The 16489-nt window shown below is 44.8% G+C and overlaps 1 protein-coding gene across 1 annotated transcript in view; it reads right to left on the bottom strand.

Annotated features, from left to right (window-relative positions):
• CHMP4B (charged multivesicular body protein 4B) overlaps positions 1-16039 on the bottom strand; it is a 47504-nt gene extending 31465 nt beyond the window's left edge. Inside the window, exon 1 of the mRNA XM_030830898.3 lies at positions 15675-16039. Within this exon, the coding sequence (XP_030686758.1) occupies positions 15675-15864 (190 nt within the window). The 5' untranslated portion in view covers positions 15865-16039. The remainder of the gene's footprint in view (positions 1-15674) is intronic.
• Positions 16040-16489: the final 450 nt, after the last annotated feature.

Raw genomic sequence — 16489 nt, 5'->3', positions numbered from 1 at the left:
TGGTACTTGTTGACTCAGAGAATGTTAGAGCAGGAAGGAATCTTAGCATTCTTTTAATCTGTCCTTCTTGTTTTATTGTTGAGAAAACAAATGCCCAGAGCTGGGCAGGCACTTGCCCAAAGATACCAGTGGACAGAGTCAGAACTAGGACCAGGCTGCTGCTGTAAGTCCTAGGCTCTGTTCAACCAACCTGCATGCAGGGAGCACGCAGGGAACAGGCAACATTAACAGGAGGCCAGGAGCTCAGGAAACAGGGAGGAAAAAGGAGTTAGTTCTCAGATTCTTGTGACGAGGATAGGGGAGTCCAGGCTAAACCTGAAACGTATGGCCTCAGAAACAAGAGGTCCTTGTCATAAGCAAAGAGAGTAACTAGTTCTCTCTTGGCTCAAAGATAAACAAAGGAAAGATTAAATAACCACAAAAATCACAACTGATTGAGTGAGCCAGCCAGGCAGCTGAGGGTGAAATGCCCAGTATGAGGTAGCAAAGGACCTTATGAGGCTGGGTCAAGCTGGTTTAGGTAGGAAATATTTATTTGCCTGCTTACCTTTGGCATGTAATCTGAGATACTCTCAGAGTGGAAAAAAGTTGCTATTCTGCCTCTACCCAGCTGTCTAGGATGTGCTGGCCTTAGGAAAAAGCAGAAGGGGAACCAGGAAGAAGTAATGAGAAAAAGGGTGGTGAGCCATGTGTCTTCCCTTATAAGGGAACAGCCCCTAAACCTACCTCATTCCTTCAAGTAATAATGGGTAGAAAGCCTACCAATGGGAAACCTCACCGGGTGCTGCAGAAAGATGGCTGCTGGTCCCCAGCACACTGCTCTCTAGACAGAATGTGTCTATCTGGTATGTGCCTCACTAAATTCAGCCTAACACAGATTCCTCAGCTTGGCATCCAATGCCTCCTCAGGGAGGCCACAGCTTACCTTTCCAACTCTTCTCCGCCTGAGCCACCACTGCCCCGCTCCCACATCCCATAATGCTCCCACCCCTCCCATATATACACAGTGTATGCTAATCTCAGTACCTTGGCTCCCACAATCGCCTCTGCCTGGAATGACCTTGACCCCCTCCTCTGTCCCAAATCCCATTCATCTGTGCCCCATTCAGCTGTGTCCTATAAAGTCCCTTCACATGGAGTCTTTCACAGCAGGCACTCAAAATGTTGGCTACACTGGGTGGGACTTAATCTAACAACCCTTTTCCTTTTCCACCACCATCGGACAGAAACAAAGAGCTCCATCCTGGGATGCCAACTAGAGTCCCAGCTCCTAAACCTGAGAGTAGCTGGCTCTCCTTCAGGGACTATTTGTGTGGCCTGGCCTCTCTGCCTCTTATCTCTGAAATAAGAGTAATAGTTCTTGTCAGAAGAGAAGCTGAGTGCCTTGAGATGAGAGGCTTTGGAAACACAGATTCTCAGGTTCAAGGCCATTATTTTAAACTCCCCTTAGACCCATGCACCATTTACCAACTAATGCTAGGAACTTAAAGCTTGTTTCCAGCCAAATGCCTCTTCCTGTATCACAAATGCCCCAGTGTACAGCTGTTCAGAGAGCTACAGCGAGGACTCTGAGTAGCCTGTTGGCTTTTTATTGCCACAGAGTGTGGAGACTTCCATCTCAAGTGTGGCGACAGTTCATTGGTTTCAAGAAAAGCCTGGAGTTTTAGGTCTGTTGTTCTCTCAAATCTCATGGTATAATTCATCAACTGGTTCCCAGTCTATGATTGTGAGTCCATGGGGTTCACAGTTATCACTCCACTGCTCTGTGAATATGCCAACCCAGCACCGCCTGCACTAAATGATGAATATATTGCATAATAACAAAAACAACTGCCACTTGACCACGTACTACTGTTCATGTCAGACATGGTCCTAGGACGAAGACACGAAATAGTGGGTATTCAGTAAATACTGGTTGAACGGAATAATGTACCTCTCAATGAATGGGTATTAAAAGCGCAACTATTACCACATGATTGTACCAAATACTTTTTGGATCTAGATAAGGGTCCTCCAACCTGAGAAGACTGAGGGCCTCTGGGATGATGAAAGAAGTCTTGGGTGGGAAGGATTCAGGTCTGGACACTATTACTAGTTACACTCCCAGAAAGCAGAGCCAGGATGCCCTGAGCTATCTCTAGACCTTGGTTTCCTCAGCAGAACAACAAAAAGGTAGGATTAAAAGCACTCTAACAGGAAATGCAAATGAAACTACAATGAGGCACTACCTCACACTCCTCAGAATGACCATCATTAAAAAAACCTACAAATAACAAATGCTGGAGAGGGTGTGGAGAAAAGGGAACGCTCCAACACGGTTGATGGGAATGTAAATCAGTGCATCCACGATGGAGAACAGTATGGAGGCTCCTCAAAAAACTAAAAATAGAGTTACCATATAATTCAGCAATCCCACTCCTGGGCATATATTAAAACTATAAGTCAAAAAGATACAATATACAGACTACTATATATAAAATAGATAACTAATAAGGACCTACTGTATAGCACAGGGAACTCTACTCAATACTCTGTAATGGCCTATATGGGAAAAGAATCTAAAAAAGAGTGGATAAAAAAATAAAAATAAAAGAGTGGATATATGTATATGTATAACTGATTCACTTTGCTATAGACCTGAAACTAACACAACATTGTAAATCAACTATATTTCAATAAAAATTAAGAAAAAAAAAAGAGACACACACACCCCTATGTTCACAGAGGCATTATTTACAATAGGCAAGACATGGAAACAACCTAAATGTCCATTGACAGATAAATGGATAAAGAACATGTGAGATACACACACACACACACACACACACACACACACACACACACAATGGACTACTACTCAGCCATAAAAAAAGAATGAAATAATGCCATTTGCAGCAACATGGATAGACTGAGAGATTATCAGGTCAGGGATTAGCAGATGCAAACTATTATACAGAGAATGGAAAAACAACAAGGTCCTACTGTATAGCACAGGGAACTACAGTCAATATCCTGTGATAAATCATAATGGAAAAGAATATGAAAAAGAATGTGTGTATATATATATATATATATATATGAGTCACTTTGCTGTACAGCAGAAATTAACGCAACATTGTAAATCAACTATACTACAATAAAATAAATTAAAAAACAAAAATAAAAAAAGCACTCTAACAGGTCCTCCCAGCTCTGCTCTTTAAGATCCCTTACCCTTAGGCCAGCCTCTGAAGCTCTACAGCTGTACCTGTGTGGCTTCACCAACCCTAGAATAGTGGTCCTCAACCCTAGGAGCTTTTGGCCCCCAGGGGACATTTAGCAGTATTTGGAGACATTTTTGGTTATCACAACTGGGAGATCAGGGGGTGCGATGGACATCTAGCGAGTAGAGGCCAAGGGTGCTGCTAACCATCCTGCAATGCACAGGACAGCTCCCCACCACAAAGAATTATCCAACCCAAAATGTCAACAGTACCGAGGTTGAGAAACACTGCTCTAGAGACCACTGAGAAAAGGAACTTACTGCTGTAAAAGAAAGGCTGGGGAATGCACAATGCCGACGTTGTAGCAGACTGTGAATGAATGAATACAGTGAATAAGGGCTCTCAAACCATTCCAGACACGTATGAACAGTCTCCTCTCCATCTTCTCTCTGGCACTAGTCCCACTGTGTATAAGATGATTCAGTCACTCTAAGAACCTAAAACCTTATCCTCCTCCACTGACCCATAGCCATTACTGACACACGGCCTTTTGAGATTGAGCAGAAATAAGAGGGAGCCAGAATGGTGCACGATGTGGCAGGAAAGCACTAGACTTGGAGCCTAATGAAGGCTAGCCTTGGCTCAGGCCCTAGGGAAACCACTTAATTGCTTTGAGCCTTAGGTTCCTCCTCGGCAAAGTGGGTTAAAATCACTTTGCCCCATCTGCCTTTTAAAGCTTCTCTGAGTTTCAAAATAAGATCACGGATGTGAAAGTGTTTTGGAAGCCACAGAACCCAGCACAGATGTGAAGTACTCTCCTGCAGAATAACAGGTGCTCATACTCTGGAGGGAATATTGTAGAAATTAATTTCCAATAACAAGATTTTGTCCACTGGTTAGTTGTAAGCATTCCAGGTTATGGAGTCCTGGCCCTATGGAACACCAAAGACACTAGAGCCCACCATGATGCAGCCCACCTCAGGTTGCCCAAGGTTCCTGGGTCAGCCCAGTGACTCAAGTAATCTGAACCTCAGCTTTCTCATCTCTAAAATGGGGGATGGGGGGGAATAACACCACTTAATACATGAGGTTGTTGAAAAGATCAAACGTGATCAAGTTTGTAAAGTGCATGGCATTTCCCAAAGATGAGGTGGAATATTTTCATTTTCTGAAGATTTTTGTCCTGAAAAAAATTTTTTTGCTTCAAAATACTTTTTTAGAATGATGAAAATAACTTAAGAAAAGGTGTTTTCTACAATGCTATTTGTCCTTTACACCTCCAAAATTACCTCTAAAATCTAAGCATAAGAAGGGTTGTCAGGAGCTTTCCTGGTGGTCCAGTGGTTAGGACTCCGCGCTTCCACTGCAGGGGCACGTGTTCGATCTCTGGTTGGGAACTAAGATCCCGAATGCCTCGTGATGAGTCCAGAAAAAAAAAAAAGAAGGGTGGTCAGCAGTCGCCAGCCCTTCGGCCCTGCCTCCTAAGAGCAACAAGCTGAATGCCAGGCTGATACCAGCTCCCTCCTTGGCTATGGTCACAGAGGGCTATCAGCACCCACTACAACTCAACACCCAAATCTAAGCAATCTGCAACCACTTACTGCCCTTGTGCAAGATTCTAAAAAGGAGAAAATGCTCTGGAGAGGTGAAAGCAACTGATCCAGCTGATGGAAAATTAAGAAACTAGTCTAATGAATTCTGGGGACACAGAGCTGATCAAACTCCTCACCCAAATGGGGAGCCTTTCAGGTGCCCTCATCTGAGTAGCAACTCCTCTTCAAACCTCTGCAGAGAACAGCAACTGGGCTACACATGTGCACAAGTCTTGTGTTTGCTTTTACAACTATCAGGTCTTATACATATTACAAGTCTTACACAGATTACAAACAAAGAACTTACAGTTCCTGCTTTAGCAGACAGTAAAGAACCCACTCCTCAGGTTTATTAGTTCCTACTTCCTTTTGTAGGAAGTAGGACAACTGTAAAGCAAATTTGTAATAATAATCAGAATAAGCTGCACTTTAAATTTAATATTCTAAAGCTAATTATTTTATGACTAAACTAAGTTAAACATTTATCCATTCTTATGTGCCCACCAAAGGGGCTTCTGATTCAAATAAAGTACTTTTTAAAAGTACTGCATATATCCCCATGTTCCTGGTTTTCCTTTCTCAAAACTCCTCCTATTAATTCAAAGTTTCAAGCACTCACACATTTTGAGTTCCCTACTGCTTTAACACTCTACTACTCTCCAAAATAACTATTTAACAAAACACAGATTCAAGTAACACACACAGAGCTGTTTTGACTCCCTCCACTGCATATCCTATTCTCTGAAGTCTGAATATGCTTCTAGAACAAATCATACTGTACCTTGATTGTATCTGTTTACTTGTCTGTCACTGTAGCTAGATTATGAGCACCTCAGAGGCAATGACCTGTCTCCACCTGCATGTCCCCAGTAAACTAGGACAGTATCTGGCACACAGCTCAAAGTTAATATATATTTATCAAATGGGTGCATGAAGGAAGTCAAAGTTCCTAGCAACCCTCTTTTAAAATGGACCATCTGAAATGAAAAATGAAATGCAAATGTCTATTGGGATCTCAATGTCAGAGTCCCGAAACAGTGTACAATATCCAAATTCGTTTCAAAACCCCTTCCCTCAAATACACTCTACTCTTTACTCAACACAGCTAGAAGAGAGTAAAAGTTCTTCTGCAACTTCCAGTTATAACTCTAGAGCTGAGGTGGTGCCTGTACCAAACATGAAGTGCTCGCACCCAAACCCCACCTCCCCCCACCCTGTCGCTGCTGACCCCTTTAAGGTCACATTGTCATCCCCGTCCCTAAACTGGGGCAAATCTCCCCAACTCAAATCTCCACCAAGCTACATTTAGGGTGTTCTTGCGGTTGGCACTAATGGCCAATTTTGGACTTTAATTACTGCTGTCCGAGGTTTATCCCCCCACCAGGAGTTGGGCCTCCAGGAAGCAGGACTACAAGGCAGGGCCTCACACTTCAGCAGAAAACCCTGACTGGGTGGATGTCTGAACTCCTGCTTTGGGACTCACAGAGCCTCATGGCTCTGAGCAAACTCAACTGCCCTGATTGTTCAACAGGAGAAAACTTTCCTCAGCAGGTTGTGCTGTGCCTCAAGCTGCAGGCCAAGGGTCCTAAGCAACCTGGTGCTTGATGCTGGGGTGTTTTGTTTTGTTTTGTTTTTTGATTTGTTTGGCTGGTTTTGAGGGTGAAAAGGAGACGACAGAGCTCTTTGCTGGGTTTTAACCCAATTAGAAATCCTGCTCAAAAATTCACTATCACCTTAAAATCCAGAAAAATGTCATTTTACAGAATCAAATACGGCAAGTTTGATGATGAAATTTCCTGTTTCACCATCCCACCTCACTCCCTCTCCCCTAGCTGAGAAACTCCTTGCATTTTCTAGCTTTACTTTATCCATAAAGAAACACTCCTGAAAGAAACACTTTACCCAGGATGGTTCTAAGACTCCAGTCAGAAAATGTAGGGGCTGTTTAGTCATGATAACTTTTTTCTGTGAGGGAGCCACAGATCTGTCCAACAGTAGGATCCATTGCGCCAGGCTGTGTCCTTTTCACTGCCTGGAAATCCACATGGCATCTCAGATGGCTCCTAACACAGAACAGGCACTCAGAGAACATCTGTTCCTCCTGATGCAGAAAACTAGTGGATCAGAACAGTATCAATGCCGTATAAACAGAACAGGAAACAGTCACAAAGCCACTGAACCAAGAAATCAGAACTCACTGAAAAATAATTTCTGGTGGAAAAAGATATGACTTTAAAAAATTCACTTCCTAGCCCACTCCAGGTGGAGTTATCTCTTCACCTGGGGTCCTTATGGCACTCTACACAAGCTCACTGGGTGAAAATTCTTTCTTCACCACCCCACCAGGCAGTGGTGCTCCCTGAGGATGGGAACTACCCCTAACTTATCACCAGAGTTGTTGGTACCTGACAACCAGTGGGTCCTTATGACCGACAGCTTTACTGAATGCATGTCAATTATCTAGATGGCTGGCTCCTTTCATGAAGAAGGCTGCTACCCCATCAGCAGGACACGTGTTCACGTTCTTTTCCTTTTCCTTTTTTTTTTTAAATATTTATTTATTTATTTGGTTGCATCAGGTCTTAGTTGTGGCAGGCGGACTCCTTAGTTGCAGCACGTGGGCTCCTTAGTAGCAGCATGCGAACTCTTAGTTGCAGCATGCACACTCTTAGTTGCAGCATGCACGTGGAATCTAGTTCCCTGACCAGGGATCGAACCCGGGCCCCCTGCATTGGGAGCATGGAGTCTTAACCACTGCACCACCAGGGAAGTCCCTCAAGTTCTTTTTCAAGGGAAGGAAGGCAGACTTCCACTGAATTCTCCAACCATTCTGTGGCCTCATCAGCTTACTGAAGGTATTTGGGAATAGGCTGAGCTGGATAAGAGTTCAATCTTTGAGCCGCAAAATGAGTGAGCAAATTAGCCAGGCAGACAGCATCCCTGAGTGTCCAGGAAAGAAAGAATACTGGCATGGACATATGTAAAATGCCCAACATTCTCATGTAGCCCCTACAATAACTATAGAGAGGTGTCTCTTTAATGTGCATACAAACCACCTAGAGATCTCATAAAAATGCAGGTTCTGCTTCAGTAAGTCTGGGTGGGGCTTGAGAGTCTGCACTTCTAACAGTTTCACAATGTTCCCACAGACCACACTTTGAGTAGCAAAGTTTTGTTGTTATTGCTGTTGGTTTTAACTTTTTAAAATTGAAGTATAGTTAATTTATAATGCTGTGCTGCTTTTTGTTCTTTTAATTGAAGTATAATTGACCTACAACACTATATTAGCTCCAGGTGCATATACAGTGATTCAATATTTCTATATGTTACAAAATGATCACCATGATAAGCCTAGTTATCATCTGTCACTACACAAAGTTATTACAATATTACTGACTATATTCCCCATGCGGTACATTTCCACTGACTCATTTATTTTTATAACTAAAAGTTTGTACCTCTTAATCTCCCTCACCTATTTCACTCATGCCTCCCACACCCCTGCCCTCTGGCAACCACCTGTTTGTTCTCTGTATGAGTAGCAAAGTTGTATAGTAAATAGTGTATCCTGTTTTTGCAGCTGAAGAAGCTGATGCTCAGAGACAGGAGGAGACTTCCACTAGCAAGCAGAGGCAGAATGTGAACTCAGGTCTTCTGATCCCAAACCCAGAGACTTTTCTACCATACCATTCCACTAATCTTTTCAGCTAAACATCCAGGACCATGAAGATGTGTAGCTTTCCCGCATCCCTCAAATAAGCCCTCCCGCCAGCTTTGCCATGTAAGGAAGAGGGAGGAGGGAAAACTAGAAATAGAAGCTATGGGAGAATCAAGCCAGCCAGATGTTCTTGTTAAGAACTTAAATCATTCAATCCTTCAGCTAAGACTCCTTAAGAAGGACCAAAGAAACTTTAGGCACTCCTAGATGCTCATTCCTTCACTAATGAAAGGCCACAGGGAAGTGTAACTGTTTAAAAAAAAAAAAAAAAAAAAAAAAAACAACTGTGTCAGTGATACGGGAATTATCAGGGCCATACAGCACACAGAACCAAATTAATTCCTAACAAACGGCTAGTCCTGTGTGTGCTGGGCTGTGCTGCTCAGACCTCAGCCGGCATATTCAGAGCGGTCAGCTTTGCCCACTCCACACCTTAAGAGCAAAACTGATGAACAGGAGCCCACCCAGAGGAGGGTAACAAGGAAAGAACAGAAACACCAGGCAAGGAACCATCAATGGAACACAGAAGACCTGTTGAGACGTAAGCCCCATTTTCCTTGATCTGTCTTCCCAAAGGGGGATTAGACCTGTTCTCTGTGGCCCCAAGAGGCAGAATTAGCAACCTGTTTTCCCAGTGAAGAAAACAGTTCACCACTGTCTAGTGTCAGAGCTGGGATCTGCCCGTAAACCTTCTAACTCCAGATCCCACATTCTTTCCTCCAGCCCAAACTGCTTCCCTACAGAGGTACCACCCCAACCTGTACCAGAGGTAGGCACTACAGGAAGACAGATCTCAGTTCCAAATAAGAAAGGTGATTTCAAAGTCAGAGCTGTCCAAGCACAGACTATGCTGTAGCGTGGGAGGATAGAGCACCTAATACAAATCCTATCAGCAGAGAGGTTCAATCAGAGGTTAATAACTTGGCAGGAATACTGCAAAGGGAATTTGGGCACTGGATGGGTGACTGGGTGAGATGAACCTGCCACCCCTCAGAGGTGAATTAATCTCTTCCTGCTGTATTTTCCTCTAACCCTTCATTTGTACATAGTTTGCCTTTCATCAGTTACTTGTACACGTGTGTGTCATCTTCACTGAACTGTAAACCCTTGTAGTGTCTTATCCATCTTTATATCCCTTATTGTGCCTGAGACTATACCTGGGAAACCAAGGAAACATTTGCGTGCCTTCTCTGTGCCGGGCACTCTGGTACGCATTCTGTACATATCACCTTATTCCGTATCCTCACAAGAACCCTAAGAAGTATTGTTATTACTCCCTTTTTATAGATGGGGAAACAGACTCAGAGGATAACTGCCAAGGTATTGCTGGTGAGTGGTGAAGCTGGCACTCAAACTGGGAATCTTCTGCTTACACCATCATGCTGCCTTCCTCCTAGAAGGAACTAAACAAACGTCTAGCTGACTTAAGCCAAACACCTTAAAAACAGGCCAGTACTATATCCAGCTAGGTCTGTTGTTGTTTTCTGTTGCTATGCTCAAATTTTCCTTCTAATTATAACCATCCATTCTCAAAGTGACCAATATAAAGTTGTTGTTTTTGGATATCCTCTCTCTCACTTTTTCAAAGACAGTGGCAGAGCAAGAGGACCAAGTTTTCACAAACCTTGCCTACCCAAAGGAATCCCTCAAGGCCCCAAGAACTCCACCCCCTCCTCCCAGTAGGCCCTAGCTCCATCTCAGGGCTCTGGACCACCGTAAACAAATCAGGTCCTGGATTTCTGCCCCAGAGGTATATGGCTCACACACATCTTCACAGGCTCTTCTCCAGAACCTCGCTCTCCACACTCAAACCCAACTCAGGGCAACTCAGAACTTCCCTCAGCAAAACAGTCTAGCTCAAAGGTCCTCAGAATTAGCTAAACTTCCAAACAAAATCTATCCTGAATTTCAAATCACATTAGAAACCTGCTGGCAGGCACTTAAAAATATTTAATCTTTCTGCCAAATGGGGCAAAAAAAGATTTTGTGATTTGAATCAGAGGCGCCAGCATGTTTGGACAGCCAACGCATAGGCTTCTCTGACACTCCATCTGTCTTCAGAAGTAAATCAAAGCCAATCTGGCCAACCACCTCTTTAAACAAGAAACTTAAGCATCACCAAGGGAAATCCTCATTGCTCAGTTCCCTGGGTGGGTTTCGGGTTTTCCATCCCTGGGCCTCTGGGATAGGAGATCCTGCTGGCACATGTACCATTAAGATGCTGTGCTTTGCAACCTGACACCTTGATTGCAGAGAACCAAAAAGCCACATTCACTATAAATTTAACTTATTAAGATGTCTTCCCATGTGTTAACATTTTAGAGCAACTTTATTAAACATCAGAGAGCCACCCCAGCTCCAGCAATAAGCAGGACTTAATGAAGATATATTTCCCATCAGCGTCTGGCCTCTCTGCATCCATCAGACATTTTCAACTGAACCTAAATTAACCTGTAAATGAACTGATTTGCATCCATAAACCCAACAGAAATATACCAGTGTAGGGTGAGATATCCAATCTCCATTTCCCAATCTCACATAATTCTCTTGTTAAACTAAAATATGATCCTTTCTACAACCTGGTTTCATCTTTATTAAAATGGGAAAACAGGGAAATCTGAACCACCTAGGGTAGAAATTTCATAACTAGTTACAATGCCTTAAGAAGAAAATAATCTTTGATATATGATCATCTTAAGGAGAACACCAACGGGGCACTGTTTGGAAAGGTACCAAAAAAGACCTAAGCTGGGGAGATTTTCGTCAGTTCACCTATACTGCAATCCTGGTTCCCATCTAGTTCTCAGTGAAAGAACTTTTCCACTTGACCAAAGAGGTTTGATCTACAATAACTTTATCAGAAAAGGAAAAAAGTATACTTAATATCCACAATGTGCCACACTCTTTCATATACTGAATATTATCTTAGTTAATCCTCACCACAGTCATGTGAGATGAATATTATTTCCACTTGATAGTAAAGGAAAAATGACAATATTTAAGTGCCTTGGATGGCAGGGCCTGTGTCTGGTTTCTCTATATTCCCAGCAGTAAGTTCCCGGCACTGAGCATGGGACCTAGGACACAGTTTAAGAGCCTGCCACATGCTTAAGAATGAATACATCACTAAAGGAAACAAAAAGAAATTTGGGAAAAATATGCAATCCAAATTTTGCTCTAGGCCCCTAACTGAAACGACTGCCTGGGACACACCTGCCTGATGCAAACAATCTACTTGAGAAGCAGAGGTTTGTTTCAAAGGACAATTTGTCATCTTTCCAACATCTACGTCACAAAAATAGCATCCACATTTGGCTACACACTTCACAGGGCAGGACCTAGTCCTGTCTCACTTCTTTTTCCCCCCGACTCAGCACCACACCTTGCACAGGTGGGTGTTTAATGATCTGAGTGATGACAACGGTCATGATGATGCCTTCAGCCATCATGGGAGTAAACAAAACACAAGATGCCCACAGCCACCAGAAGAACTGGTCTCTGAGTCAAGTTACATCCTCTCTCCAGCCTCATTTTCCTCTCCGGACAATGTGAATAACAGAACATACCCCCCAGACTGTCTGCAATCATTTAATAAATAGTTACTGAGCATTAGCTACATGGCAGTACTGTGCTAGGTAAAGGGGACACAGCAATGAACATGACTATCACATCCTGCCCCATGGAGCTCAAAGTCTCGGTGGATATCATGAGACTCATAAGAAAAAAGTTTTACAAACTTCAAAGGACTCACAATTATGAAGAATTGCTCCTCCTCTGTGTTTCTGAATTGGTTAATGGCATCACCATCCACCCATTGTCCAAGCTGTAAACTTGGGAATTGTCTTCCATTCCTCTCTCTCCTTCACCTTGCCCACAGTTCTGACCAATCACCAACCTTCTTCTGATTCTCCTTCCGAAAAGTCTCTGATACGTATTACTTCTCATCTAGTTTTCCATGCTTCTACTCTAGGCCCTTTGTTCCCACCTGAAGAGTCTCCTTGTAATAATGATAATGGCAACCATTTATTGAACACTTACCATATGGCAGGCATTCTACTAAGAGCTTTGCATGCATAACATAATTTAATCTAATAAGGTAGATACTAGTACCCCTATTTACAGAGGAGGAATCTGAGGTACAGAGTAACCTGCCCAAGACACACAGCTAGTGACAAAGCTACAGCTCAAGTGCATTGTCCATGAGATTCTACCCATATCCCTTACTGGATTCCTGCCTCCATCCCTTCTTGGTCAGTGGACACTCCTTCCTTTATTGCTACTGCTGCAGTGCTCTTTCAGAAATCCAAGCTGGTCTGTCTCTTCTGCTTTAAGAGAGCCAGTGCTCCTCACCATCTCCAGGTCTAAGTCTAAAGGCTACAGGTCACTCCCCAGAGTTAACCATCTGCTGTCCTGCCCCACCAACTCCCACCAGGAGATGCTCTCATTCAGGGCTCCCCAAACTCCTTGCTGACCCACTTCACATCTTCCTCCTCAGCCAAGCCGCCTTTGCCCTTTCCCCTCCAGACAAGAATATTCTGCTCTGCAGCCTGAGCCCCATATACACACTCATGTTCAGCACTGACTGGGATGTTTCCTTCCCTCTCTTCCTCCTCCCTCCTCCTCCTTCCCCTCCTCGTCTTCCCTCTCTCTCTCACACAAACTCAAAAAAACAAACAAAACAAAACAAACATAAAAACCCACCATACACACACTTCCAATCCTGAGTCCCTGGAGGGCAGACACAGTGTATTTTCATCTCTGATCCTCCAAGTCCCAGCACAGTTCAAGTCAGTAAGTAACTAAATGTATGGTATGTTGTGGTGTTAACACCTCTGAGCACTATCCCTACAAGCAAATAAGTGTCCCCAGAGGACACTAAAAAGAAGGGCAGTAGCTCCTGTCCTCTCAAGCAAACTCAAGAAGACAGACTGCCTTCCAAAAAGTTATTACAACTAGCTGAGATTGGTCCTCCACAGTCTGCTGGCAGCCTCTCTCCAAGCCTCTTGAAAGTCAATTCAACCACCTCTAAAACGGTAGAAACAAAACTGCTCCAGACCAAAAGACCACAGGAGAACTGCTCTCTCAGTTTGGAGATGATGTAAACTGATGCCCTCCTCCACCCGGCAATGGGCAAAGCATTCCCCAAATGCAGCCTGGTCAAAACACTGACTCTAAATTACCTCTGTGAACAACAGAGGATCCTGACTGAGGGAGAGTCATCAAAGAAAAATGCCAGAGACAGCAAAATCTAACCCTGCTCTCCATCTCCAGAGCTACAACTGGACTCCAGGCCACAAATGCACGGCTGCCTCTGTCCTCACTGGTCTCCCAGCTCCCATTCTCACCCCCCACAGGTCTACTTTCCAAAGAGAGGCCAGATGGTGTTTTTTAAAACTACGTGAATGATAAGGACACGCATAACGCCCTCCAAGAGCTTTCCATCCACTTGGAATAAAATCTAAACTCTTTACCAGGAAGTTCAAACTCCACCCCACACCCACTTATTTTATACCACTCTCCTCTTCAATCACTACATTCTAGAAACACAGGTCTTCTGTTTCTTAAAAGAGGCCAACCTCCGGGCATTTTTCTATGCTGCCTGCTTGCCTGGAAGGCTTCTCCCCTAGATTTCTACAGAGCTGGTAAGTTCTCAAGGTTCACTTCAAACTTGACCTTTTCAAAGAGGACTTCCCAGACCACCCTATCTAAAGTGACACCCCCTCCCACCCCATCACTCCCCATCCAATTTTTTTAGCACTTTTCAACACTAGACACTATTTTCATTTAGTGTCTAGACATTTCAACATTAGACAAAATTTTCATTTATTTCCTTGTCTTCTCCCTCATTAGGGTGGAAGCTGTATTTTGTTCACCCTGTGAATACAGTGCATGCAGTAAGCCCCCAAAAAGAATGTCCAGAGTATCCACTGACTATCAGCAAAGGAGACTCCTCAGGATGGGTTATTTTGTTCTTCTGTTAAAATGAAGAAAACATCTATTTAACCCCTACTGTATACTGGGCACTGTAAATCCTTATCTTCCTTTCAGAGGTAAATTCACTAGCTCAAGGTCACACAGCTAGTGACTTGCAGACTTCTGAGTTAAATACTTGTTTGTAAAGCTCCTAAACCCCTCTCACCTTTCCTCCTTCTCGGGTGGGGGCGGGGGGTTGTTACGCTATGGCTCACTCTCATATTGCCATAACAACGAGAAAAATCAAATATTCCTAAACTGCTTTACAGTTACTAAAGCGTTTTCACATTCACCTCACTTAAGAAGAATACAAAGCACTTGCCCAGAAAGCCATACAACTGTAAGTAAAGTGCCTCAGAGTTCAATATCCCTGCCCTGAACCACAGTGGGGACTCGGGGAGGAGTCGGGGCCAAAGGAGGAATGGAATCCTTATTTCTGGTACATACAGACTGGGAAGCTGTGAGTCACCAGGTGAAGGTTTGGCTACGTGAAACTCTGATAAGGCAACAAGAAGTGAATCACAGGGCTGGAAGGCACTTTAGGCCTCATGGAGGCCAAAGTCCGGCTGACGGATGGGGAAAATGAGGCTCAAGAAGAAAAGGAATTTGCTCAAGTTCACTCAGCAAGTGAATAGAGTCCGAACCAGGGGGTCTCCTCTCCCCCAGTCCCCTTTCCTCTCCATCCAGGCGGCTTCTTAAGAAGAATTCTGAGTCAGGGGGATGGGGAGAGACCAAGGACTGCTCATGGACTCCACAGAGGGGTCGGGAGAGGGTAGGGGTGGGACCAGGAAGTACACAAGTGTTAGGATGGAGGGTAGAAATGAGCCAAGGAGGCGGCGGCAGTATCTGGGAAGGTGGGTGAGGGCAAGCCAGAGGAAGGAGGAAAAGGCGGAAGAGAAACGAATAGAGTGAGGGCGGAGGAAGAACTGCTGTGAAATTAGAGACGAAAGGGCCTGGCCGAATGGGGAGAGCCTGAGACGAGACGGCTGGAATAGCAGTCTGACGATGGAGGAGTCTAGGGCTCCAGGAGACACTGAAGGGAGTCGGATGGGGAGGGGTCCCGGACCGGGAAAGGCAAGGAACGGAGTCTGACGGGATAAGAGTTCCAGAATCTGAGGAAACACTGGGGCAAGTCTCACGAAGGTGGAGTCCGGGTCAGAGGAGTCTGAGGGGGCCGGGCCGACTCACCGCGCTTGTTTTTGGTGCCGTGCTTCTTGGCGGCTGTCAGCTCCTGCTCGATCTTCTTCTCCAGGAATTCCTGCTTCTTACTTAGCATCTCCTCCGTGTCCCGAAGCCTCTGGATGGCCTCCTGGGGGGTCGGGCCGCCCTTGCCGGCCTTACCCCCTCCAGCCCCGAACAGCTTCCCGAACACCGACATGGTTGCTGCTCGTCGCGCCGGCCTGCGCCGCCCGCTCCGGCTCGGCTCGGCTTCGGCGCCCTCTCCCCGCTCCGCCGCTCCCTGCCGCCGCAGGCCTCTCCGCCACCTCCGCCCAGCAGCTGGGCCCGGTCGCGCCACCTACCACAGGCCCCCACGCCCGGCCCGGCCGGCGTCAAGGAAACACGCCACTGACTACAACTCCCGGTGGGCAACGCGCCGGCCGTCCCTCAAATCTAACGGAGGGTGGCGCGCTGCATGCCGGGAGGCTATAGTCTTCCTGCTTAAAGCTCTCGGCCGCGCGCTTTTAGGTCTAGCTAGGGTCAAAGGGCGAGATCGCATGCTGGGAAATGTAGTCTCCTTGGAACCAGTTCTGTAGCGGTAGAAGAACAGGAAGAGAAGTAAGAATATTTTATAAAACAGTAATTAACGTTATGCACATTCTATGATCCAGGCATTGTGGAAAATGCTTTACATGCATTATCACATTTAATTCTCACAAGACTGTGAGAGATAATACTGTTACTATTTTTGTAGGTGAGTAAGCAAGACTCAGAGAAATTGAGTGACTGACTACCTTAACTTAATAGCCTTCGCATATGCTGTTTCTCTACCTGCAATGCCTGTC

Source organism: Globicephala melas, chromosome 15 (assembly GCF_963455315.2).
Source record: "Globicephala melas chromosome 15, mGloMel1.2, whole genome shotgun sequence".
NCBI lineage: Eukaryota > Metazoa > Chordata > Mammalia > Artiodactyla > Delphinidae > Globicephala > Globicephala melas.
Note: the sequence above shows the minus strand (reverse complement) of the source record. Positions and strands in the feature narration are given on the sequence as shown.